Genomic DNA, 26,350 nt, shown 5'->3' on the forward strand with positions numbered 1-26,350 from the left:
AAAAGATGGTAAACAATGCAAGAAAAAGCTCAAGGTCTCAGACTTTTGCCCCCCTATGTATATGTACAGAATGGACTGTTCTAATACAACCCCAAATCAGAAAAAGTTGAGACAGTATGGACAATGCAAATAAAAAAAAAAACACAGAGTTTTTTACATTAACTTTGACTGTTATTTGATGAGGATAAACCTGAGATATTTCATGTTTTATCTGCTCACCTTCATTTCATTTATTAATAAACATCCATTCTTGCATTTCAGGCCTGCAACACATTCCAAAAAAAGTTGGGACGGGGGCAATTTAGTGCTAGTAATGAAAAAACTAAATAATGATGTGATTCCAAACAGGTGATTGTAATCATGGTTTGGTACAAAAGCAGCATCCAGGAAAGGCTGAGAGTCTCTGATGAGTAAAGATGATCGTGAAAAAATGATTGAAATGTTTAAAAACAATGAACCTCAAAGAAAGATTGGAAGGGATTTACATATTTCTCCCTCTACAGTGCAGAATATCATTAAATCATTCGAGGATTCAATGCATTTTTCAACAAGACGATGCAAAACTACCTGCTGCACACATTACAAAGGCATGGCTGCGGAAGAAGGGGGTACGGGTACTGGACTGGCCTGCCTGCAGTCCTGACCTGTCCCCAATCGAGAATGTGTTGAGAATTTTGAAAGGAAAAATGCTACAACGACGACCCCATACTGTTGCACATCTTAAGACGTGTTTGCAGGAAGAACGACACAAAATAAAAGCTGAAACACCAAATCACTTGTCACCGGCACAGAGAGCGTGCAGATAAGTGTGCCTTCCAATAGCCAAGCCTCCAGGCTGTTTTCCTTATTTCTGTGTCTTGTCATTTGCTTAATTTTTCCTAATAATTCTTTTGTAATCCACTCACCGTTCACACACAATCTATTAGTCTGCACATGCAAATTAGCACCATTATCTGGGATTCTACTAAATTATTTCATCAAATCAAAACATTAGTTACAGAACTCACCGAATCACAACAAAATGAGAATCAATCCAGTTTTCATGCCCGATAATGAAACCGACGACAGAAAATATGAAATTGCTCACAGCCGCTTTAACCAAATCCTTTTTAACAAGTCTGTATGGGTGTGTGCATTTTGTAATGGCACCCATAAACTCGTTCTAAGCCTTTGTGGATTAGAACGCTGCGCTGTTTCTCATTAGACCCCACACAGCCCGTGCGTCCACTTCCAGTTAAAAACAGATGCTGAAAAATTCCCCGTTGCCAACCGAGCGTCTATCGATGGTGCCTTCCAGTCCTGTTGAACCACAGTGTAAAGTCACAGTGGGTCATTTATTAAGAATTGCTTAACGTCTCGTTAATGTTTTATAAAGCTCCGTCGGGGCATGGGTTAAAACTTTCAGAAGCAAGGTTGCAAATGGCACTCGAATATCTCAACGGTATCGTGGGCACACACACACACGGTCGTGTAATTAAAGTAAAGACTGATATCAACCATGACCAATTGATCTAATTAAAGCGCAACTACATGGTCGTTATAGAGTAACTGTGTTCCTGGATGTGCTCTCATCCTTGTGTTTAATTGTAGATTTCTACAACAATGTGGACACTAAACAACAGGTCAAGTGAACATGAGTGGAGGTTTTTATTTAATTAATAAGCAACACACAGAACAACGAAACAAACACCAGCGTCCCAGTGTCGGTCGGTTGGTACTTAATTAATCCTAAAGGAAATTAAAACCTTAGTTTTTTTGTTTATGTATTTTCTCCCTTTTTCTCTCTTTTAGCGCATACAATTGCCCGATTGTGTCATGCTTCCTCTTCACCAATGCCGATCCCCGCTCTGATTGAGGAGCACGAAGCTGACCCACGCCTCCTCCAACACGTGGGCAGCAGCCGTATACATCTTGTCACCTACACTTTGACGAGTGCAATGCGGATCAGCACTGTGTACGGAGAGACACACCCTGACAGCACTCTTTTCCCGTCTCTGTGCAGGCGCCATCAATCAGCCAGCAGAGGTCGTAATTGCATTAGTTATGAGAGAGACCCTATCCGGCTTTAATATCCCACCCCTATCTGAACAACAGGCCAATCGTTGTTCATGTGGCCGCCCAGCCCAGCCGTCAGGCAGAGCTGAGACTCCATACGATGTACTCGAGATCCCAGCTCTGGCGTTCCAGCATGTGTTTTTACCGATTGATTTTTTAACACTTTCTAAAACAAATGCAATCACTTTCCTACATTGTCACCTTCCGGTGCATTTTTCTCAGCGTCATACCAACTTACCAGTCGTAACCAGAGTTCATATTGTATCTATTATTATTCTGCATCCTCATATAAAACCTACACCATTAACTGCACGGATCTAAATAATCGTATATAATCGGCTCAATTAATTTGCAAACTGTCTGCAGAGAAAGTGTCAAGACTGTTTAACTGCTTTCCCCCGTTTTTATGCTTCTTATTGATTTTAAAAGCTTGCTAAGCAAAATCTCCTTAGACAATTTCTTAGACAATCAAGCGTGACTGAATATCCCTCGGCTGTAGACGTTCACGTGCAGTGTTGATGAAAGAATAAATCAAACATGTAAAGTAAAATGAATTAAATCAATATTTCATTGCCTGCAATTGTCTGGGGTTGAACCTTTTCTATCATTAAAATATTAAAAGCATAAATCAGCCGTCAAACCTCTCTGAGAGTTATTGCTTAAATAGAAAATCATTAGAATTAAATTTATGAGCCACAGTCCGGGCTCCCCTTCAGGCCTCTGAGCACATGTGGGAATGTGAAAGCTCGCGCTCGAACCCAATCGTGTCATCACATATATTAAATACATTCATTTGCAGCTGGACGTACAGAGCCGTTTCCCATGTAGCTCAAGTTTTGTTCAAAATATTGCAGCATAATCGTATCAAACAATAATTCTGTAAACCTTATTCACTATTACTATCTATTGGCATATTGTTCTACTGCTCATGTATATACGTATACACCAATCAGCCATAACATTAAAACCACCTCCTTGTTTCTACACTCACTGTCCATTTTATCAGCTCCACTTACCATATAGAAGCACTTTGTAGTTTTACAATTACTGACTGTAGTCCATCTGTTTCACTGCATGCTTTGTTAGCCCCCTTTCATGCTGTTCTTCAATGGTCAGGACTCCCACAGGACCACCACAGAGCAGGTATTATTTAGGTGGTGGATCATTCTCAGCACTGCAGTGACACTGACATGGTGGTGGTGTGTTAGTGTGTGTTGTGCTGGTATGAGTGGATCAGACCCAGCAGCACTGCTGGAGTTTTTAAATACCATGTCCACTCACTGTCCACTCTATTAGACACTCCTACCTAGTTGATCCACCTTGTAGCTGTAAAGTCAGAGACGATCGCTCATCTATTGCTGCTGTTTGAGTCGGTCATCTTCTAGACCTTCATCCGTGGTCACAGGACGCTGCCCACGGGGCGCTGTTGGCTGGATATTTTTGGTTGGTGGACTATTCTCAGTCCAGCAGTGACAGTGAGGTGTTCAAAAACTCCAGCAGCGCTGCTGTGTCTGATCCAGTCATACCAGCACAACACACACTAACACACCACCACCATGTCAGTGTCACTGCAGTGCTGAGAATGATCCACCACCTAAATAATACCTGCTCTGTGGTGGTCCTGTGCATGGCTGGATTACTGACCGGGCCAGTGGGGCCAGCGCCCAGGGGCCCTTGAGGTCAGGGGGCCCCGGGGGGGCCCTGGCCCAAAACATTTTGCGATGTCTTTCAACATTTATGATACAATATATTTTTATTTCCGAGGGCCCTCCATTCTAAGGATCCTCTGACTATTAGGGACTTTGACCCTAGGGCCTCTTGGGGGCCCTAGTCATGCTTTTGGGGCCCCTAGCCATGCTTTTGGGCCCCTTATGAAAATGGATGAGGCGTTGTGGCACTGCTCTGACTTCTGGCTATTAGGGGTCCTAGGAAAGAGGGGGGCATATTTTTATAGGGCCTTGGTTATGAGAGCCCCTACCAGGGGGCCCTAGAGAAGAGCAGGGCATACCATTAGAGGGCCCTTGATCACGAGGGCCCCTGCTATGGGGCCCTTGACTTCCATAGAAGTAATTTACCATGGCTCCTTGACTTTCTAGGGACCTACAAATTGCCAGGCAAGCTACCATATTTCATAACAGACGTTTTGTTGCAAATATGCGATTCAGGCCCTTACTTAATGTTTCTGAATTTGTATTGTTTCAAAATTATTATGTTCAATTTCTCTTAAGCGCAGAGACACAAATTAATTTAGCAATTTGGCAATTATTTAAATTTAAGACAAGCAATTTCAACTCTTTGCCCAGGGGCCCAGACTATCCTTAATCCGTCCTTGGTCCTGTGGGGGTCCTGACCATTGAAGAACAGGGTTAAAGAAGTATGTAGAGAAATAGATGGACTACAGTCAGTAATTGTAGAACTAATTACTGCAAAAGTGTTTCTTTATGGTAAGTGGAGCTGATAAAATGGACAGTGAGTGTAGAAACAAGAAGGTGGTTTTAATGTTATGTCTGAGCCTAAGACTCCTGAGCAAGGCCCTTAATCCTCAATTGCTTGTAAGTCGCTTTGGATAAATGCCATAAATGTAAATATAAAGTGATGCCAATGTTCAGATGAATTCTTTTTAAGATAGTCGTACAGCAATAGCACTGTAATATGTGCATTATGCAATGAAATGATGACAACATTTTTGAAAAGCATTATTGTAAAGCCACAGCGAGAAGATTCTATTGGGGTTCTATTCCATTTAGTTCTTTTTAGTTAGTCACTTGCTTTCTGCTTAATGGACCGCTGCAGTGGACAAGTAGTTGAAAACACTATTGTACACATGAGATGAGAAATTGAGGTGGTAAAATTCTCACAGTTGTGTTTGCTTGCTTTTCAGCAGAGCCAAATACTAAAAAACCTTGAATATTTATGAAACTTTTTACTGTTTAATACCTTTTATTTCCTTTTTTAGCGCATCTGATTTGTCTTCCGCTGCTGACAGACACCAGATTTTGCATCCAAGGAGAGCACGCCGCTGCCCACACCTTCTTTACATGTGTACAGCCCTCTTTTGCCAATCAGAGTCCTTGCACAGCGTATGAAGACCCACCCACCCACATATAGTCCGGTCCCCACCCTGCAGATACGGTGGCCAGTTAGTATCTGCTGCAGGTACTGCCAATTATGCCCGCCAGATGGCGCCCAGCCAACCGGTGGCAACACCGAGCCTCGAACCCGGGAGTTCAGAAACTCGGTGCTGGTGTTTTATTACCTTTTTAATACCTTTGCCATTTTTACTCTCTATTTCTCTCAATCTAGTCGTTTCCAATCCTTAACTGTATTTTTAATGCATCTCCCTTTTTCTCCCGATTTTTAGCGCATCCATTTTTTACTCAATTGCGTTATGCTTCCTCTCTACTGATGCTGACCCTTGCCCTGATTGAGGAGAGCGAACCAACACACTCCGACAAGTGAGCAGTAGCCGACTGCATCTTTTCATATGCGGATCAGCTTTGTGTACGGAGGGCCACACCCTGATCAGCATTATTCCTCGACTCTGTGCAGACGCCATCAATCAGCCAGCAGAGGTCGTAATTGCATGAGTTATGAGGTCCCTGTCCGGCTCCCTACCTGGATGAACAACAGCCAAACATTGTTCATGTAGCCGCCCAGTCCAGCCGGACGGCAGAGCTGAGATTCGATATGATGTTTTCGTAATCCCAGCTCTGGTGTGCTTGTCTTACCGCTGCGCCACCTGAGCGGCTTTATGTATTTTTTAAAGACTTTTTACTGTTTAAGCTTTTTAAACTGTAGTGATGCTATGGTTGTCTTGCCGTTTTTTTTGTCTCAATCTAGTTGTTTCCAATACTTAATTGCATTTTCCCAGGTGATCTTTGACTTTTGACCCCTACTGTATATGTACACTCGCTCATTCATGTAAGAATCCAATCACTAGTCACCACGTGGATGAAGCACAATTAGTAAAACCTTTAGATGAACTTCAATTTTAAATCAGGGTTTTATTTCCTATTCTGCTGCTTGATCTGGAATTCATCAGTCTTGCAGATGAACACCAAACTGAAAATCTACAAATCACGGTGAGCGGTGGAGAAGGAGATGGCTGGGACTGGGATAAGATACACTGGCTTGCCCAAGACCACGGCGGCTGGAGAAGATATGTTGGCGCCCTATGCTCCAACTAACTAACTGCTGCTGCCACTAAACCCAGGGTGTCAAAAATGATTTGCAGTTGTTTAATTCATTGTGGACAATTAAAACAAACAAACAAACAAACAAAGCAGTGTGTTTCTTTATCTTTAATTATTATTATTCATAGTTGCTCAGACACATGTATATACAAATACAGACCTTTCATTTTGTATCGTTTTTCGTTTCAAAAAATGTATTCCTGTTTGTACAGTGGGCGAAGCAAATCGAAACACAGCACCCAGAGATGCAGAGAAACATGGGAAATGCAAAAGAACAAAGAAATCAGTGATGATTTTTAAATACAGGAGCACATGGGGCCGGTGAAATACTTTATATGTACAAATGTGTTACGGGATTAAAAGAAATACTGAGAAAACGGACACGTGGATGTTACAGACACTGATTTCAACATTTTTAAGGATTTAAGGACTACGGCAGGAAGGCCACCTCATTGCCAACTACAAAAGGCTGCATATCACAAAGAGATGTACAAAAAAAAGCATTTTAAAAAAAGTCTAGATTTGCGGTCTGTTAGCGTGACTCCCATGGATCGAATTAATTTATGAAAGACAAAAAAAACACCAACATCAAACAGACGTTTCTTCATCCTGCCAATCCACATCGCCGAGTTAAAGTCATTCTTAAATGTTAAGCAGCATGGATAAAAGCCGTCAGCTCATCTGTGCAACGTTCCTCTTTCCATCCAATCACAACACACGTGCTAATGATCACATTCAGTAACACTTTGATATTCAACGACTATAAAATGATGAGGGGTGAAGGGAAAAAAACAAACAAAACAAACTTTATCTTACATGTTTGTCATTGTCAAGTCCATGCACATGCCACATCATGAAACGGGCAAGTTCCTTCATGTGGAGGAAAGAAATAATAAGAAATAATATACATGCTTCAGAAAAGTACAGACGCCTTAATAACCCTCAAACACGTGTAAAATCCTTCTCTGGTCTGTGATGGTGGTGAGAGGAAATCTAAAATACAGGCATGACGTGCTTTTAATGCCTTTAGTTTTAGTAAGGTGGGCACGAAGAGGCTGCAGCCACTTGTGAAGATCACCGTCGAGATCTCGTGGACGCTCACTCCAGTTCTCCAGATACCTTTTTTTTGTGTATATATTTATTAATTTTTTTTTATAGAAAAGCCTTAATCAAATGAAACCTCCATATTAAAGAACATATATACAGCATCTTTCGCATAGCAATAATAATAATAATAAAATTAATAATAACAAAATTAGCCGTGGTCATTTCTGTTCTGTAGCTGTTGAATGATGTCTCCAGATCTTCTAAAAAGTACAAAAGCAAGAAGTCCTACTCTAACACTAGATGTTACTGTATATCGGTGACTACTTCAGGATACACGGTATCCACTTAACTGAGTCTGACTTCCAGGTTTAAGTGTTTATAAACTATGGTAAGTAATCATGTAAGAAGTACAAATACTATCAAAAACAAGTAGTTTCTGACGTGAACCAAGTAATAATACTAAGTACATGTGGAGGCGTTTTAATTCTGAATGGGTTTAGCAAATTAAAAGAAAATAAACACCTACAGTGCCTTGTTAGGGTACGAGGGGTCTTCAAAAAGTTTCCTCACTTATTTAAACTTTATTAAGAATTAAGAAACAAACTCCATCACTTTTCTACATCGTCGCCTTCTGATGCATTACTCCCAGCGCCATACTGACTTTTTAATGCCATCAGCAAAAAATGGCATGTCAAGTCAAGTCAAGTCAAATTTATTTATATAGTGCGTTTTACAATGAACATTGTCTCAGAACAGCTTTACAGAATCCAGGTCCAACAGACCAAAAACCCCTGTTGAGCAAACCAAGGGCGACAGTGGTAAGGAAAAACTCCCTTAAAAATACAGGAAGAAACCTTGAGAGGAACCAGACTCAGCAGGGACCTCCATCCTTCTTGGTGGCATCAGTTTTTGGTTGAGCGCGCAGCCACTGATGGAGCGCTGCTTTCACATCATCATCACATGAAAATCTTCTTCCCCTTAAAGTTTCTTTGAGCGTCCACAAAGGTGGAAATCAGAAGGAGCTAAATCCGGACTATAAGCGTCTCTCAGCCTCTCAGACACGATCGATTACTCCTCCTACTACTACAACCTCACCGCTTATAACCACAATATAAAAGTGAGGAAACTTTTTGAAGATCCTTCGTATTTAATCCTTACATAACCCAGAACAGCCATGATGTGCCCTGACGTATGAGATAAAACGCCATTTTTCTGAAAAATTCCTACAATTATGGTCGTAATGATGGTGGAGAGCACTGTGCAACATGGTACTCCTACACATGGTCAACTGATTTAAGTTCTGGTGACTGCAAAGGGCGGTGATAATTACTAAAGTCTTCAAATCAGGGGCGGCACGGTGGCTCACAGCAAGAAGGTCCTGGGTTCGATCCCCAGACGGGGCGGTCCGGGTCCTTTCTGTGCTGAGTTTGCATGTTCTCCCCGTGTCTGCGTGGGTTTCCTCCGGGAGCTCCGGTTTCCTCCAACAGTCCAAAAACATGCAGTCAGGTTAATTGGAGACACTGAATTGCCCTATAGATGAATGGGTATGTGTATGTGATGCGATGGACTGGCGCCCCGTCCAGGGTGTTACTGTGTGCCTTGTGCCCATTGAAAAGCTGGGTTAGGCTCCAGCACTCCCCCAACCCTAATTGGATAAGTGGTTAAGAAAGTGAGTGAGTGAATCTTTGAATCATTCACTGACTCCTTGTGTGAAGTAATTGGGGGAAGCGATCAATCCGAATTACTTATTGACTTACATTCCCCACTTTTTATGAGGGCACTGTTGCACCCAAACCATTCCAACTAACTGGTCACACAGCAAAACAGAGACTGGAGAACCGGAACTCTTGACTGTGGCAGGAAGGGGTATCAAGCATTTCGATGATTTCTGCCCCATTTGCATTTTTTCTCTTGACGTCTCTATCTGAATTGGAGTCAGTCAGGACTACTTAGGATTCGTACGCACGGCTGAATTCATCTGCCCTTGTTATGTTTCTCCCCTCAATGCTTCAGACGTTTCCATTCATTCCTCACTCATCTGTTAAACCAGAACACCAGGAGAATTTCTCCTTCCTGCAGTTTCAGATACAGTACAGGAAAATAAAGTACAGGAAAATAATCTGATCTCCCGAGAACTGAAAATGCAGAAGAATTTACACCACTGCTGTTCCCACTATTGTTTATTGTCAGCGGTGCCAAATACCCAGTGGTGTATAAGGTATAAAAGTACACGTATCTAACCAGAAATGTACTTTAATAGAAGTACAAGTCACCTTTTAGAATATTACTTGAGTAAAAGTCTTGAAGTATCTGATGATTTGGCACAAATCATGTTGGTAGGTGTAGGGTCGGCTCTATTTTTTTAGGTGGTTTACAGGCTTAAAAGAACAATCGTCATATTCAGAATATCAGAAAATTACTTTTAATTCTTAAGTACATTTAATATCAGAAAATTACTTTTAATACTTAAGTACATTTAATATCAGAAAATTACTTTTAATACTTAAGTACATTTAATATCAGAAAATTACTTTTAATACTTAAGTACATTTAATATCAGAAAATTACTTTTAATACTTAAGTACATTTAATATCAGAAAATTACTTGTAATACTTAAGTACATTTAATATCAGAAAATTACTTGTAATACTTAAGTACATTTAATATCAGAAAATGACTTTTAATACTTAAGTACATTTAGTATCAGAAAATTATATTCTAAGAGCTGACTTTTACTTCTATCAAAGTAAATTTCTGGTAAGATACGTGTACTTTTATACTTTATACACCACTGTAACTACCCAATTCCACTGCAGTCTCATACTTAACTCCTGTCTGTGTATTCAACCTTGAAAAACCTGTAATCTGAGCCACACTTAGCAATGCCCACACCTTCAAACATCTATTTTCAACTGCTTAATGTCAATCATATAGAAACTCTATTGCAGGGGTTTTCAACCTGTGGGGCGCGAGTACCTATCCGGGGAGGGAGGCGCGTGAGACGTGTTTGATTAGTCTATTAGTCTGACCATGTACACACACACACATTTAATGTTATACAGTGCAGTCTGAAAAAAGGACCGTTGGCTATGGATGTGTGTGTGTGTGTGTGTGTGTGTTTAAGAGAGGTGTATAGTGGGAGATGCTCTGTTCACAGTATCGCTTAAGTGATAAGTGATTCGGTACGCTTTTTCAGTACACAAGTATGCATCTCAGACGTACTACGTCCGCCAACTTACCAACGTCACATGATACATGCCGTTACATCGCCGCAGTTATAATACAAAATATAAGACTAAATTATCTGGGTACTTTTCGCGTACACTTTAACGCATACTACGTATTCGGACATACTAACTGCACTCGTATGCGATTTTGGACGCAGCTTATGTTGGAAATGCTGCGGTTTCAAATAAACACCAGCTACTGGAACATTTTGTGTTACTCGCTTTTCTTACTGGTGGGATACTTAATTAAACTGGCTATTACCACAGAGCGGTAGCCAAATCAGACTCGTTCTGTCCGTGGAGCTAAAAGTTAGCTCACCTGAGTTTTCTGTCAGTCAAAGCAGAGTATCCTGAACTAGCGAACTAGTAATTGATGTACTTTTGCCTCTATTTGGCGCTGTGAAGTAACGTTTTCTGCTCTCATCTACATCAAAAGCAAGTACCGCTTACCATTTATGACTAGTTGAATTTTTACAAGGTGTTCGCAGAATATGTTCAGCCGTCACATTGAATAAGATCAGGCTTTCAGTATATCAATTACTGTAGTTTGCCAGGAGCTTTCGCAATGGTTTTGCATGAGGGTTAATGAGGGAAGGGGTTTGGGTTGGGTGGACGCAAGTTTAAGGTCGGCACACAAAAGGGGGCGCGTGTCCAAAAAGGTTGAAAACCCCTGATCTATTGAACAGTTACTGTCATGTAATGTTACTACACGTTATCGGGTGGATCATCTTTCTCTAATACCACTGACTCGTCTCATGTCACTTAAAGCAGACCAGCCTCTAATAATGCATTACATAGTTACATAGTTAAACTGGTAATAGGTTGTGTAACTGGGAACACTTCTGTCTCACCCCAGCCAGAGACTATTATTCCTTGCTTAGAAAAGCCTAGAAAAGTCATACTGAGCTAAAGCTTTCATACAAATGCAAAAAAAGCAGGTTAATACAAAATTTAAATGAAAATCAGTTTTTTTGTATGAACATGTCAGCAAAATGAATCAGTGTACAGATGTATAAATTATTGTTATTATTATTGTACTATAGTAGTTCATTGCTGCCAAGCAGGAGAAACAAAACCTTCATATTAAATCATTTTGAAGACTTAATGTGTTAATGCTGTGACAGCCGTGATGTTAATGTGTTCTAAAGCGAGTACTAGGTTATCACAGCAGTGATTTTATTCACGATAACACATGACCTGTGTGTTCTATTGCTTTTATACAACAATTTGTATTAAAAAATGAGAAATAAAAGAAACGGAATTGCCTAAATCAAAGAAGTCGAGCCGTGAATTTCAAATTGAATACGTACAATAATTACGTCTGTGATTATTATAAATTTTTTCTATTTTATTTATGCATTTTCTCCCAATTTAGTGTGGTCAATTTGTCTCCCGCTGCTGGGGGATCCCTGGTTGCAGTCGAGGTGGGTATGTTGCTGCTCACGCCTCCTCCGACCCGTGCACAGCCCTTAGCGGAACCCTTTTCCACCCATGCACTCCGCACAGGCGCCTCTCTATCTGCTAATCAGGGTCCTTACACAGCGTTCAAAGACCCCACCCACATAGTCCGGTCATCCCACCCTAGCAGAAATGTGTCTGCTGCCAATTGAGCCCGGCCGACCGGTGGCAACGTCGAGTTTGAACCGGGGTGTTCAGAATCTCGGCGCTGGTGTGCTAGCGGAATATCCCGCTGCACCACCTGGGCGCCCTAGTCTGTGATTGTTGTGCACATAAACATATTCAATTACTGATGTTAACCGTAGCATAAAGATGAGATAAAGATATAATTTGTTATTGTTATTAATTGTTAATTATATTTTATAGCCAACTGACAGCCGTAGACAGCTGTAGAGTCCCGCCTCCTGCACGTAGATCCACAGCTCCCATTAGTGGATAAAAACGAAAACATAATTGAACGCTTTAACATGAAAAGTCATTTTTATGACCCTAACCCAAGGTTTTATTTTATTCCCACTTGGCAGCACTACACCTCCGTACTGATTCATTCCGAAAGATGCTTTTATTCATCCGGGAAATAAGAAAATAACGGACAGCACGTGAAGCCCCATGTGATGCTGTATATACAGAGCCGGACAAACACGGTCATGATGACAAAATGCTTCTATGATTCGTTATCGTCACTAGTTTAGTTTATATCAATAGATAAAAGGCCGTAGGAAAAATAGAGTTATTTATGCTGCAGTAGGTTTATCCTACAAAATACAAAAGCACGGTTTTAGCGTCACGGTCTAAGACACAAGTCCTCATGTTTTAGAGAATAAATATGTTTCACCTCCCACCGTAATTTCCATCAGTACGTCAGTTAACAAACACACAATCGGTTTTAGTGACCGTCTGCCATCTGAACAGACACAGATGAAGTCGAATCTACACTCTGAACTTTACAATCTGCTGAACTTTACAAATCGTTATTTGAAAATGTGATAAGAAAACGATCCGTTTACGTTTGTCTACATCTGTACCAGGGCACATGTTTAATTTTTGTTAAAGCACCTAAAACCTTTTAAAGTCCTTTAAAACTCTTCCGGACGGGTCTCCTGTCACCAGACGTCTCCGTGATTGGGCTTAACCGCTGATTTGCTAAAAGCCGGAGCTGCTTTTTTTTCTCCCCCACACTACTAATCATTTCTTCTTCTTTATATAAAGGACTTAAATATTTAAGCAAAACAATAACAGGGCCGGGCCGAAAGTAGTGCTCTCGGAGAGTCTGTGAGGCCTCCTGTGGCGCAGGGCTCAGCGCTCGCCTGTACAAGGCTTCTGGCCTCTCGGGAAAGGGGTCGACGGGGCTGTTAGGGCTTTCTGGAAAGGCGTGGAGGGCTATAAGGTACGGAGTGCAGAGATGCAGAACAGTAGAAGATACGCCAGTGGGTGGGTCATCAGGGGTCGCTGCCCTGAATTTGTTGCGTCGCTTCGAGAGGGTTCAGCTGATTCATGACTGGTGTCGTCTGGGGGTGGAAAAGAGAGAAAACATAGTTCCATGTTAGAATAACAACTACATATTTACGTTTACAAAGCAACTTAGGCAATTAAGGGTTAAGGGCCATGCTCAAGGGCCCAACAGTGGCGACCTGCCAGTGGTAGGGCTTAAACCAGCGACCTTTTGCTTACTAGACAAGTACCTTAACCACTAGGCTACAGCGTCCCTAAAAACATTTAGCAGACACTTTTATATAAAGTGACTTACAGTACTGTGAAAGTATATTGTCTAAGCAATTGAGGGTTAAGGGCCTTGCTCAAGGGCCCAACAGTGACAACCTGGCAGTGGTGGGGCTTGAACCAGCGACCTTCTGATTACTAATCCAGTACTTTAACCACTAGGCTACAGCATCCCTAAAAACATTTAGCAGACTTACAGTAGTGTGATCGTATATTGTCTAAGCAATTGAGGGTTAGGGGCCTTACTTAAGGGCCCAACAGCGGCAACCTGGCAGTGGTGGGGCTTAAACCAGTGACCTTTTGATTACTAGTCCAATACCTTAACCACTAGGCTACAGTGTCCCTAAAACATTTAGCAGATGCTTTTATCCAAAGTGACTTACAGTACTGTGACAGTATATTGTCTAAGCAATTGAGGGTTAAGGGCCTTGTTGAAGGGCCCAATAGTGGCAACCTTGCAGTGGTGGGGCTTGAACCAGCAACCTTCTGATTACTAGTCCAGTACCTTAACCACTAGGCTACAGTGTCCCTAAAAGCATTCAGCAGACTTACAGTACTGTGATAGTATATTGTCTAAGCAATTGAGGCTTAGGGGCCTTACTTAAGGGCCCAACAGTGGCAACCTGGCAGTGGTGGGGCTTGAACCAGTGACCTTCTGATTACTAGTCAGAATATGTATCTCTGACAGTCACATATTATATATGTATTTGGCAAATTCTAAAAGCTATTATACTAATTTTTAAACAAACTTCTATAACAGGGAAGTGGTAGCTCAGCAGAAGGTTGCTGGTTCAAGCCCCACCACTGCTAAGTTGGCAATGCTGAAGCCCTTACCTTAATTTGCTTGAATTGCTTGTTTTCAGTTGTAATTGCTAAAAAGCACCTGCTAAATGCCATAAATGAAGATGTAATAATAATTAAGCTACTAAATTAATTGAACCATATTGGTGAAACGATGCCTAATGCATCTCTAAATCTCTGAGGTTGGAAATCTTCCTAGACAATTTGCAAAGCTAATCAAATAAAAACCCAAATATGATTCTTGAAGTATTTTCATCTCTGATTATTAAACAAACAAATCCAAAAGCATAAGGTTAAACCGACATTTACTTGATTCATTTAGCTCGGTGAGACACTTTTAATGATTTGTGTTCGGTTTACATCCACACCAGGTTTAAAAGCTCGAGGGAGCAGCTAAAAAACATCGGAGATCGTCATCGCTGATATGTTTGTGAAAGCAGACGATCTCAGAGGAGCTTTTCACCACGAGGAAACGTCAAGAAGCAAATTCAACAGGTGGAACACAAACAGACAGACGCACATGCTGGCGCGGAGGAGAAAGCTTTCTGTCTGGTTCACCCGGGACGGTGAGGCATCAGGCAGGCAGGCATGAAACCCAGCTTCTCCACTAACTCCCTGGATGGCTGCGCTAATAAATCAATGCCTCCGCACTCACAAAAACAAAGGGACGTGGGCACTGTTTGGGTAAAGGTGCATAAAATAATAAACCTTCTATCAATCAATGTTCAGCACTAATAATATAATTTTTTTACATAGAGCAAGTCATTACATCTGTTTAAAAAACCACCTCCTTGTTTCTACACTCACTGTCCATTTTATCAGCTCCACTTACCATATAGAAGCACTTCAACAGGGTGAAAGCAGGTTAAAGTATGTAGAGATCAGATGGACTAGTCAGTAATTGTAGAATTGCTTCTATATGGTGGTTTTAATGTTATGGCTGATGGCTAGCGACAAAAAATGCATTTATGTGCAGTAACCACTCCATCCTGTTCATTGTTACAGTGCATCCTGAGCCTGTACTGAAAACACTGCCGGGCTCTCATTAACACCTGGGGCGTCGTAAAGCAGCCGGTCCGTCAATAGAAATGTTCAGAGCCGTAGATAGAGAGAGTTGCGACACTCCTTGATCTCGCCGCTACGCGGTCACGTGGTTCATGTAACCCTCAATAGTTCCAAACAAACCCGGCGCTGTCATGTTCTCATATGGGACCGGCAGCAGTAAATGAAATATTAAACGGCAAATAATAAACATTTGTACAATTTCTGGGTATTTTCAACTGCGTTTACATTTACTGCATCTGCTTCAATGTCAATTTGGTATATAAAGTGGAAGATTGATGTTTATAATGACTTGTTAATAGGTCGTTCTTGTTAACACACAGTACATTATATTAGCATACATTACATAATGCGATATCCTTAAGTAGTAGAGACAATATACAGTACAGAGATTAAAGTTTTTTATGTTTTGATTTTTGCATAAACTAATCTCCCTTCACTTTCCTGAGGATTCATAATAATAATCATTTTTGCTAAACACTAAGTCATGTGCTGGATTCATAATGTTTACCTGCACTGAATGAACAGATTGATAAACACATTACCGTACCAAAAACATTATAGTGCAGGTACATGAAAAAGCATTCATTCATCTCTTATTTCATGAGTGATTAATAATTGATTCCTACATGTAATACATTAATGAATTCATTATGAATATGCACTAGTTCATTTTGTCTAATGTAAGTGGTGGACAAGGTAGACAAACCATGTAGTTGAGTTAAAGTAGAGATATCCAAGGTAACATATTACTCCAGTAAAAGTAGTAGTAAAAGTAAAAATACTCTTTACCTCCACTAAAGTACTAAACTAAATTTACCTTCAAATGTACTTAAGTATGAAAGTAAAAGTATAATGATTTATTGTGGTTCTAATGTTTTATGATCATTTCTGTAACAAGAATCTTGATTAATCAACTCATTTTAGGTGAAAAGACTCGTGTGTCATTAATTAAGCTTAACTGACTAAGCTAAATTGGGTTATACCTATTAATTAAGATAAACATGTAACATTTAGTGCTGAGCAAATGCTAAACAATAACAGTATTAAGTATATTAATGACATTAAATTCATAATTTTTTTAAAACAAAGCAACATACAGCTAAAAATGTTTGATAAGTAGTGGAAATGAATGGGGCTCTATGGGTTGTTTGGAACTATACAGAGCTCCACAACCCGGAAGCTGGGCAGAAAAAATGTCCCGCCCCCTTTCCAACGGTTCCCTATGGGAGTGTCGCCACTCTGTTCTCTCTACCGCTCTGGAAATGTTGTATTTTTAACCGGACAATGTGGTACAGTTGGCATTTAAGCCATGACTGATTCATTCTGGTTTCACAAATGCAAACAAATGTCCTGGAATTCCACATTCAGATGATTTGCCCAAGTCACTGTATGCTCAATCACTGTATGCCCAAGTCACTGTATGCTCAATCACTGTATGCCCAAGTCACTGTATGCTCAATCACTGTATGCCCAAGTCACTGTATGCTCAATCACTGTCTGCCCAAGTCACTGTATGCCCAAGTCACTGTATGCCCAAGTCACTGTATGCTCAATCACTGTATGCCCAAGTCACTGTATGCTCAATCACTGTATGCCCAAGTCACTGTATGCTCAATCACTGTCTGCCCAAGTCACTGTATGCCCAAGTCACTGTATGCCCAAGTCACTGTATGCTCAATCACTGTATGCCCAAGTCACTGTATGCTCAATCACTGTATGCCCAAGTCACTGTATGCTCAATCACTGTCTGCCCAAGTCACTGTATGCCCAAGTCACTGTATGCTCAATCACTGTATGCCCAAGTCACTGTATGCTCAATCACTGTCTGCCCAAGTCACTGTATGCCCAAGTCACTGTATGCCCAAGTCACTGTATGCTCAATCACTGTCTGCCCAAGTCACTGTATGCTCAATCACTGTATGCCCAAGTCACTGTATGCTCAATCACTGTATGCTTAAGTCACTGTATGCTCAATCACTGTATGCCCAAGTCACTGTATGCTCAATCACTGTATGCCCAAGTCACTGTATGCCCAAGTCACTGTATGCCCAAGTCACTGTATGCTCAATCACTGTATGCCCAAGTCACTGTATGCTCAATCACTGTATGCCCAAGTCACTGTATGCTCAATCACTGTATGCCCAAGTCACTGTATGCTCAATCACTGTATGCCCAAGTCACTGTATGCTCAATCACTGTATGCCCAAGTCACTGTATGCTCAATCACTGTATGCCCAAGTCACTGTATGCTCAATCACTGTATGCTCAATCACTGTATGCTCAATCACTGTATGCCCAAGTCACTGTATGCTCAAGTCACTGTCTGCCCAAGTCACTGTATGCTCAATCACTGTATGCCCAATCACTGTATGCCCAAGTCACTGTATGCTCAAGTGAGCTACCTTGACCCCATAACAAAAAAAACCACATTTAGCCTGACACTGCAAATCACGGCTTCATTTATCTATTAAATACGTTGTGGTCAGTTCAATTCTATTCTGTTCTATTCTATTCTACTTTATTCTATTCTATTCTAAACTGCTCTGTTTTGTTCTGTTCTATTCTATTCTATACTATTCTGTTCTATTCTATTCTATAGTATTGTATTCTATACTATTCTGTTCTATTCTATAGTATTCTGTTCTATTCTATTCTATAGTATTGTATTCTATACTATTCTGTTCTATTCTATAGTATTCTGTTCTATTCTATTCTATACTATTCTATTCTGTACTATTCTGTTCTATACTATTCTGTTATGTTCTGTTCTGTTCTATTCTATTCTATACTGTTCTGTTCTGTTCTATTCTATTCTGTTCTGTTCTATTCTATTCTATACTGTTCTGTTCTGTTCTATTCTATTCTATTCTATTCTGTACTATTCTATTCTGTTCTATTCTATTCTGTTCTATTCTATTCTATTCTATTCTATTCTATTCTATTCTATTCTATACTATTCTGTTCTGTTCTGTTCTGTTCTATACTGTTCTGTTCTGTTCTGTTCTATTCTATACTGTTCTATTCTGTTCTATTCTATTCTATACTGTTCTGTTCTATTCTATACTGTTCTGTTCTGTTCTGTTCTGTTCTATTCTATTCTATTCTATTCTGTTCTGTTCTGTTCTATTCTATTTTATACTATTCTATTCTGTTCTTTTGTATTATATTCTGTTCTATTCTATTCTATTTGAAATGTCCAATATAAAACATGATGTGGCTACATAGGTCCATTCCAGCTGATCATCCAGTGATGCTGGTTTGCAGAATGTGAACTGACAGAAACTTTGTGAAGCTGTTATTATAGAAAAACAGTAATTTTGATAAATCAAAAATAGTGAGTGAGTCAGTGAATTCCATAAAGCCCTGAATGATGATTCTCAACAGGAAAAAAGATAAAAGCAACAGTCACATCACAGCAGGAAAATAAAATGCGAATGCATGCTGTACGTGAGCGCGAGAGATGAAAAGAAAAGATTAGCAATAACACAAAGACAAACATCACTCAAAACAACAAAGAGAATCCGTGCCATACCAACCTCTTGGTTCTAATGAATTGTCTACTTTGTCATTAACATCAAAAACTCGATCGTGAACGCCTATGATTTTCACACAGCTGTCTAGAAACAGAAGAAAGAAGAGAGATAATGTAAGCCAAACATGTTAGCAAACCCCAGGCTGCCCCCTCCCCCCCAGCTAACCGAAGACCAAGTTCATGAAAACAGAGATGCCAAGCAGATCACCAGCAACGTTTATTATGTTTTATGATTAATTCAGTATCATGTCGTATAATTAATGCTATTAGTTGCACTTACTTGCTGGTCTGACGAAGACTTTAAGTTTGAGACATCCTTTCCTCCCGGTCTCGGTAACCATAGATGCTAAAAACACACACAAACACACAAATTAAATGATTAATTCAATTTAGTTTAGTCAGTTTAAACAAAATCAAAACACAAATACAACCCCAAATCAGAAAAAGTTGGGACAGTATGAAAAATTTAAATAAAATAAAAACAGAGTTTCTTACATTTACTTTGACTTTTATTTGATGTCAGACAGGATGAACCTGAGATATTTCATGTTTTATCTGCTCAACTTCATTTCATTTATTATTAAACATTCATTCCTGCATTTTTAGGTCTGCAACACATCCAAAAAAAAGTTGGGACAGGGGCAATTTAGGGCTAGTGATGAGGGGAAAAGACTAAATAATTAGCTGATGTCAACAGGTGATTGTAATCATGGTTTGGTACAAAAGCAGCATCCAGGAAAGGCTGAGAGTCTCTGATGAGTAAAGATGATCAAAGGATCCAGTTTGTCCACAAATGTGTAAGAAAATGATTGAAATGTTTAAAAACAATGAACCTCAAAGAAAGATTGGAAGGGATTTACATATTTCTCCCTCTACAGTGCAGAATATCCTTAAATCATTCAAGGAATCAGGAAGAATTTCAGTGCGTAAAGGCCAAGGGAGCAAGCTTAATCTGAACGTTTGTGATCTTCCATCCCTCAGACGGCATCAAGAACCTCCACTCAACAACAGCTGATATAACCACATGATAAACCTTTATCGACTGATATAAACCTTTATCAAGCTCTACAATACAGAGTTACTGCACAAATGATACTTAAAACTTTACTGTGCAAAAAAGAAGCCTTATGTTAACCATGTCCAGAAGCGGCGTCAACTTCTTTGGGCTCTGAGGCATCTAGGATGGACCATCACACAGTGGAAACGTGTATTGTGGTCAGATGAATCAGCATTCCAGGTCTTTCTTGGAAAAAAATGGACGCCGTGTGCCCCGGACCAAAGAAGAAAAGGACCGTCCAGACTGTTATCAGCAACAAGTCCAAAAGCCAGGGTCTGTCATGGTATGGTGGTGTGTCAGTACCAGGGTCTGTCACGGTATGGGGGTGTGTCAGTGCCAGGGTCTGTCATGGTATGGGGCGTGTCAGTACCAGGGTCTGTCATGGTATGGGGCGTGTCAGTGCCCTTGGTAAAGGTCATTTACACTTCTGTGATGCAGCATTAATGCAGAAAAGTACATTGAGATCTTAGAGCAACATGTGCTGCCTTCAAGACGTCGTCTTTTCCAGGGACGTCCAGCATTTTTCAACAAGACGATGCAAAACCACCTGCTGCACACATTACAAAGGCATGGCTGCGGAAGAAGAGGGTACGGGTATTGGACTGGCCTGCCTGCAGTCCTGACCTGTCCCCAATAGAGAATGCGTGGAGAACGACGACTCCGTACTGTTGCACATCTTAAGACGTGTTTGAAGGAAGAACGAGACAAAATAAAAGCTGAAACACTAAATCACTTGGTCTCCTCGGTGCCAAAACGTCTTTTAAGTGGTGAAAAGGAACGGCAACATTACAATGTGGTAAATGCTTTACTGTCCCAACTTTTTTTGGAATGTGTTGCAGGAATGGATGTTTATTAATAAATAAAATGAAGGTGAGCAGATAAAAGATGAAATATATGTAAAATAAAAGTCAAAGTAAATGTAAGAAATTCTGTGTTTTTTATTATTTGCATTTTCCATACTGTCCCAACTTTTTGTGATTTGGGGTTGAACAAAACATCCTTGCATATTTTCACAAAAAAACACTAAAACAATCACAAAACACGTAATGCAGATTTTTCCTTCTCCCCTTGGTGCAAACCTTGTTTTTATTCATGACACTAGTCTCTTGATGCCTCCCTGGAAATGAAAGTGTGAACGGAATATCCGTTCCACCTCTCAGTCTTAAACAATGAGACCACACCATCCCACAGGACTTCCCTGGTCCACGTGAGCACAGTTTGTGGTCCCACTCAGGAAATTGGCCCTTTCCTGTGGAATCTAAAGGGCATGTGGTCGGGGTGGCTGCAGATCCGACACCACACTTGTTAAATCACCTGGCAGCCTGACTGATGGATGTAATGATGGGGGATGAAGACGTACGTTCAGGACGAACCGAAGTACAAATTATCTACGAATAGTTTGAGCTGGTTTAATAGGGATAAAGAACCTATGACATTTAACTTGGCTGAATCATTTAAGTTTGCTGGTATGACCGTGTTTTACTGTAGAAGAAACTTTAAGGACAGAAACATGAAAAATGTAATAACGTTTTAAATTAGAATAAAAGATTCTGTGAATCATTCACACATTCTCTTAAATCCCCATTCTAATTGTTCTTCATCTTCTTAATAGTAGTACTATTATTACTGTTTGACTGGTACATCTATCTGTCTATCTATCTATCTATCTATCTGTCTGTCTGTCTGTCTGTCTGTCTGTCTGTCTGTCTATTAATCTATCTGTCTGTCTGTCTATAATCTATTGATTTGTCTGTCCGTTCATCTGTCCATCCATCCATCCGTTTGACTGGTACATCTATCTGTCTTTCTGTCTGTCACTCTATCTATCTGTCTCTGTCTGTCTGTCTGTCTGTCCATCCTTCTGCCCATCCATCCATCCATATCTGTCTGTCTATAATCTATTAATCTGTTTGTCTGTCTGTCCGTCCGTCCTTCTGTCATCCATCCATCCATATCTGTCTATCTATCTATAATTTATTAATCTGTCTGTTTGTCTATCTGTCTGCCTGTCTGTCTGTCTATCTGTCTGTCTGTCTGTCTATTTGTCTATCTGTCTGTCTGTCTATTTGTCTATCTGTCAATCTATCCATCTGTCCGTCCATCCGTCCGTCTATCCATTTATCTATCTATCTAGAAACCTTGGGTACTCTCTGTGTAGGTCTGTATAACCTAAATGGGCCACCTACATACAACGTGTTGTTGTTATATTTAATATTATGGTGCCCACTTAGGTCCCCATCTCTAAATATGCACCAGTTCCTCTCAAGGCTTCTTCCTGTAATTTAAAGGGAGTGTTTCTTTGCCACTGTCGCCCTAGGTTTGCTCAACAGGAGGTTTTTGGTCTGTCGGTCCTCTGTAAAGTTGCTTTGAAACAATGTCTATTGTAAAAAGCTCTATACAACTAAATTTGACTTGAATTAAATATGGCCCTGACGTATCCGACTCCATATATGATTATAAGATTGTTATACATTATTCTTCAACACTGCAGTAAACAAGATAACCAGGAGACAGCGTAAAGCAAAAGTGATGTTTCCTTATGTAATAACAGCGCAGGGCTGTAAACCTATCCTACATATGATTTGAAACAGAATGCAAATTGTGAATACATTTCCGTCCATGTTTATTACTGGTCTGTATTTCAGCCTGGTATCCAGCGGGATCTTCTCTGCTGGCATGTCAAAACACTGTTTATGTTTCTGTATGTGCTGAGCAAACACAAAAAGATCCTGGAGCTTGTTTCCCCACAAGAGCAGATCAGATGTGAGGTTCTGGATAACGCTGACCTTAAATGCACTGGCTAGTCTGCTTAAATTCTTAAGATCTTAAGTTCTTGATCTACCTTCCTTCATGAAGATAGCTGATAGCATCCTGAAAGATGTAGATCATGTTCAGTGTCCGCATCCTAATTTAATCCATTGTGTTTCTCATTATCATGTTGTTCATCATGAAGATACAGTAGAATAAATGATTAGAAATTAATATCAGGAATTTTAAGGTTGCTAAAGGGTTACAGATGCAAATGCAATTTAGACTGCAGGTGTTTTATATTTTATTAGGTGATTTTAGAACTGGTGTATTACACATTAGGCAGTGTTTAATATCACTGTAGCTGGTGAAGCACAGTTTAGTAAGGACCGAAGATGGATTAATTAGCAGATTAATACACTTGATTATTAAAACCAGACTGCTACTTAATTGCTTGTTTATGTGGCCAGTTTTAAATCGTAATGCAAGCTAACAACCTGATGTTGTTCTCCTGGCAAAGTCACTTCACAGTAAGAAGGTCCTGGGTTCAGTTCCCAGGTGGAGTTTGCATGTTTTCCCTTTGTGTGTGTGCTCTGTAATGGATGTGTGACATGTCCAGGGTGTTTCCTCTAGGCAGTTGTAGCCTAGTGGTTAAGGTACTGGACTAGTAATCAAAAGGTTGATGGTTCAAGCTCCACCACTGCCAGGTTGTCACTGTTGGGCCCTTAAGCAAGGCCCTTAACCCTCAATTGCTTAGACTGTATACTGTCACAGTAATGTAAGTTCCTTTGGATAAAATCGTCTGCTAAATGCCGAAAATGTAAATGTGTTTCCCAGCTCGTTTGGAATCAGAGCACAGGGCAAGTCACTGTACGGCGCCACTGAAGCAGACTGGGTTAAGGGCCTTGCTCAGGGGCCCAACAGTGGCTGCATAGCAAAGCCGGGATTTGATTAGACAAATCTTGCAAACTTCCGTTGTATTTAAAGTGGAAACCACGACCACAAAGCACAGCTGGCACTCACGCCAGGTAGATTTTAAGGCACGGCCTTTGTGTATGTTCATACAAATGTAAATTTATGGTATACATAGCTGATCTACAGGAATAAACAAAGCCGCTAACCCTACTGCTGACTACCAATCCAGGTCCTGTGTCTGTAGAACAAGTGCTTTGCATAATAGAAACATTTGCAACTGATTCGCTCTTTAATAGAAACAGCAAAGTTTCAATTCTCTGCCACAAAAACCTTTTATAATGTTTTATTTTAGCTTTTATAATGTGGATGTGTGCTGGAGAGGGACGTATAACAGCATTCACACAGAGAAAGAAAGAGCCGGAGAGACAGAAACACATAAATTAACCCTGGTCTTAATATACACGCTCATCTCCACACTCGCTTTCATTCAGAGCAGCCAAACCCGAGCCCACTCAACACATGCTGCTTATTCAGTCTCACAGAGTTTAATACCAAGCTTATATCTGAATAATCACCGGCACAAAAGAATCAAATTATCACAACGACTCGGTAACTCATTTAAAAATCTATAGTTTTCATGTAAAAATTTTAAATTATAGAAGTAAAATAATGTAACAGTTTAAATGCAGTTTTAATATTTATGATACAGCTGCAGCAGTTAAAAAAATTAAGTATTAAGAGCATAAAAAGTCAGAGACAGACACTGTTTTTATTATTATTATTATTATTATAATTGTTTTTATTATTATTATTTTTATTATCATTGTTTTTATTATTATTATTATGATTGTAATTATTGCTGTTATTATTATTATTATTATTGCTGTTATTATAATAATTATAATAATAATTATTAATATTATTATAATTCTTCTTCTTATTATTATTATTATTATTGCTGTTTTTTTTACTATTATTATTATTATCACGGTTTTAATTATTATTAATATTATTATAATTCTTCTTCTTCTTCTTATTATTATTATTGCTGTTTTTTTACTATTATTATTATTATCACGGTTTTAATTATTATTAATATTATTATAATTCTTCTTCTTCTTATTATTATTATTATTATTGCTGTTTTTTTTTACTATTATTATTATTATTGTCACGTGGGAAGAAAGGACGCAAATGCAGAAGTAAATAAAAATAATAATAGTTTATTTAATTATAAAGGACAACAGAAAGATAAACAGCAAACGAAACACAGAACACAAAAAACCCGATCGGAAACTCCGACGGAGCTGCTGACGCAACTAAATGAAAAATAAACAAAGTGAAACCAAAACAGAAGGAAGCGGGACGCGAACCCCAGTCAGCCGCGTGGCAGCCGGGAGCGTTACCACCGCACTGTAGTGGTGCTGGGAAAACGGGAGCGCGAGAACTTCTAATACGCTTCGGAGCGAAGGAAGAGGAGGGGAACTCCGAGGAGCGCTAGACCCAACACCGCGACTAACTATCGCAGTGACCGGTCGGCGCGCTCTGGATCGCGGAGCTGACACACCAATCTGAAACCAGAAAGAAACAAATAAACAAAGTTAGGCAGTTCTAGACTGCGGATTCGAACCGGGGTTTTTGGCACGGCAACCGCTTGCTCAGCGGAGTCGCCACCCAGCGGTTAGAGAATCCAATGTTCAGAATAACTGAAGGCACTGATGCCAGAATACCTTCAGCGCTTTAACACAGCGCTGAGTGAAACCGCTAACGCTAAATGCTAGCGCAAAATGAACTGCAGTTCGAGGACTGCACCGCGTCGCACCACACTATATCTACGAGACCAACAGTTACCTCAAACCTTGCGGTTTTACTTACCCGAATGGCATACGCCACCAGGGCTACCAGCTAAGGCTACGAACGTGTGGACGAGCTGCCACCACGGACCGGAAAACAAACAAAGGTGCGACACCCGCTGCTGTGTGGAGCTGGCTTAAGTAGTCAGCCCCACGGCTGCGGGTGATCAGCACTAATTAGGAGGCCTGGTATAAGAGGCCTTTGTTTTCTGAGCTCTGTAATGTCTGCTTCGCTGGGAACCCGGGGCACGTTCACCAGCTACCACAGACCTCGTTATAGAACCCCCTCCTCTAGGGACAGCTCCTGAGGTCCCAAGACCCGCAGCTCGGTTGCGCCGGAACTCGCGGATCAGTTCAGGGTCCAGGATCTGGCGAGCCGGTACCCATGAACGTTCCTCAGGGCCGTAACCTTCCCAATCCACCAAGTATTGGGTGCTACCCTGAACCTTCCTGCTGTCAAGCAACCGGCGGACGGTGAAGGCAGGGGCACCCTGGATGATACGAGGGGCGGGAGGTTGGGGAGGGGGTAAAACTCCCCCGCACATAAATGGTCGGAGATGGGAGACATGAAAGGTTGGATGCACTTTCATACGGGGAGGAAGCTCCAACCTATACGTCACCGGATTAATCCGCTTTACCACCTTGAACGGACCAATGTACTTGGGTGCCAACTTATGTG

At 40.5% G+C, this 26,350-nt stretch overlaps 1 protein-coding gene across 2 annotated transcripts in view; it reads right to left on the reverse strand.

Moving 5' to 3' along the window:
• Positions 1-12,983: 12,983 nt before the first annotated feature.
• efna5b (ephrin-A5b) overlaps positions 12,984-26,350 on the reverse strand; it is a 153,206-nt gene continuing 139,839 nt past the window's right edge. Inside the window, exons 3-5 of one of the 2 annotated variants that reach the window (XM_062998868.1) lie at positions 19,379-19,444; positions 19,103-19,183; positions 12,984-13,489 (exon numbers count right to left, since the gene is read on the reverse strand). In XM_062998868.1, the coding sequence (XP_062854938.1) occupies positions 13,362-13,489; positions 19,103-19,183; positions 19,379-19,444 (275 nt within the window). In that variant the 3' untranslated portion in view covers positions 12,984-13,361. The remainder of the gene's footprint in view (positions 13,490-19,102; positions 19,184-19,378; positions 19,445-26,350) is intronic. The other variant, XM_062998869.1, reaches the window with a different exon arrangement.

Source organism: Trichomycterus rosablanca, chromosome 7 (assembly GCF_030014385.1).
Source record: "Trichomycterus rosablanca isolate fTriRos1 chromosome 7, fTriRos1.hap1, whole genome shotgun sequence".
In the NCBI taxonomy this organism is placed as follows: domain Eukaryota; kingdom Metazoa; phylum Chordata; class Actinopteri; order Siluriformes; family Trichomycteridae; genus Trichomycterus; species Trichomycterus rosablanca.